The sequence below is a fragment of the Phaethon lepturus genome, unplaced genomic scaffold (assembly GCF_000687285.1).
Source record: "Phaethon lepturus isolate BGI_N335 unplaced genomic scaffold, ASM68728v1 Scaffold56071, whole genome shotgun sequence".
In the NCBI taxonomy this organism is placed as follows: domain Eukaryota; kingdom Metazoa; phylum Chordata; class Aves; order Phaethontiformes; family Phaethontidae; genus Phaethon; species Phaethon lepturus.
Window position 1 is genome coordinate 1598 of NW_010520953.1, and position 801 is coordinate 2398.

At 55.2% G+C, this 801-nt stretch overlaps 1 protein-coding gene across 1 annotated transcript; it reads right to left on the minus strand.

Moving 5' to 3' along the window:
- Positions 1-362: 362 nt before the first annotated feature.
- LOC104614027 (chromosome unknown open reading frame, human C1orf74) lies at positions 363-794 on the minus strand (the record flags this gene model as incomplete). Its single annotated transcript, XM_010297543.1, has 1 exon — positions 363-794. A coding segment is annotated over one exon (432 nt), but the record flags the coding sequence as incomplete, so codon positions are not given.
- Between the last annotated feature and the right edge of the window lie 7 nt (positions 795-801).

Below are 801 nucleotides of genomic sequence, written 5' to 3' on the forward strand. Positions count from 1 at the left end.
ATATGATATGGAGCCTACAATAAACTGCACAAATTCAAAATACTGCATTGTTCAAATTTTTTATTAATACTCAGCTGTTTGCAGCAAATAAACATACCCTGATTTCACAGGGCACACTCCACAGTCTGGATGGAGGCTGGGGAGCAGCTGTGAGTATTACATCCACACACTGGTTGACTGGGAAGTACACGTGTTTGATTCGCAACTGGCCTACAGGGTCCACAGCCCCAAGATCGTCAAAATTCAGCCTTTGCTGCTCACAGGCCTCTTGAAAGCCTCAGTGGGCCGCGCGTACAAGAACTGGATCTCTCACCTCAGTCCCTGATGCAACTGAGAAATGCTGAAGAGTCCGAGTTTGCGTTTTACAAGGCCACTGCTGGAAGAGACACCACCTCGCTCGAAATGCAGAGATCTACAAAGTCATTCTGCATGCTGAAGGCCTCTTTCAGCTCATCGCACCAGGCATCCAGCACCTCCTTCAGCTCTGCGCAGAGGCCCTCCGGGATGCTGAAGGAGTAAATCTGGACCCTGAGACCATCCTTTATCCTGGGGCAGGAGGCCTGGACCGTGAACACCCTCAGCGGCGTCAGCGCCAGGCAGTTCTCAGTGCCCTCCTCTATGGAGAAGGTGTACACTGCCGGGTAGCCCAGCAGCACCCCGAATATGGTGCAGAGGTTCCAGCCCGCAGGGACAACCTCGCTGGAGAACACGGGGCCAGTGGCGGTGGCCTCGGCAGCCCCTAGGTGGGTGAGGAGGGCAGCGAGGTGGCCCCTGATGGTCTCGGCCGCCTCAGGCCCGCAG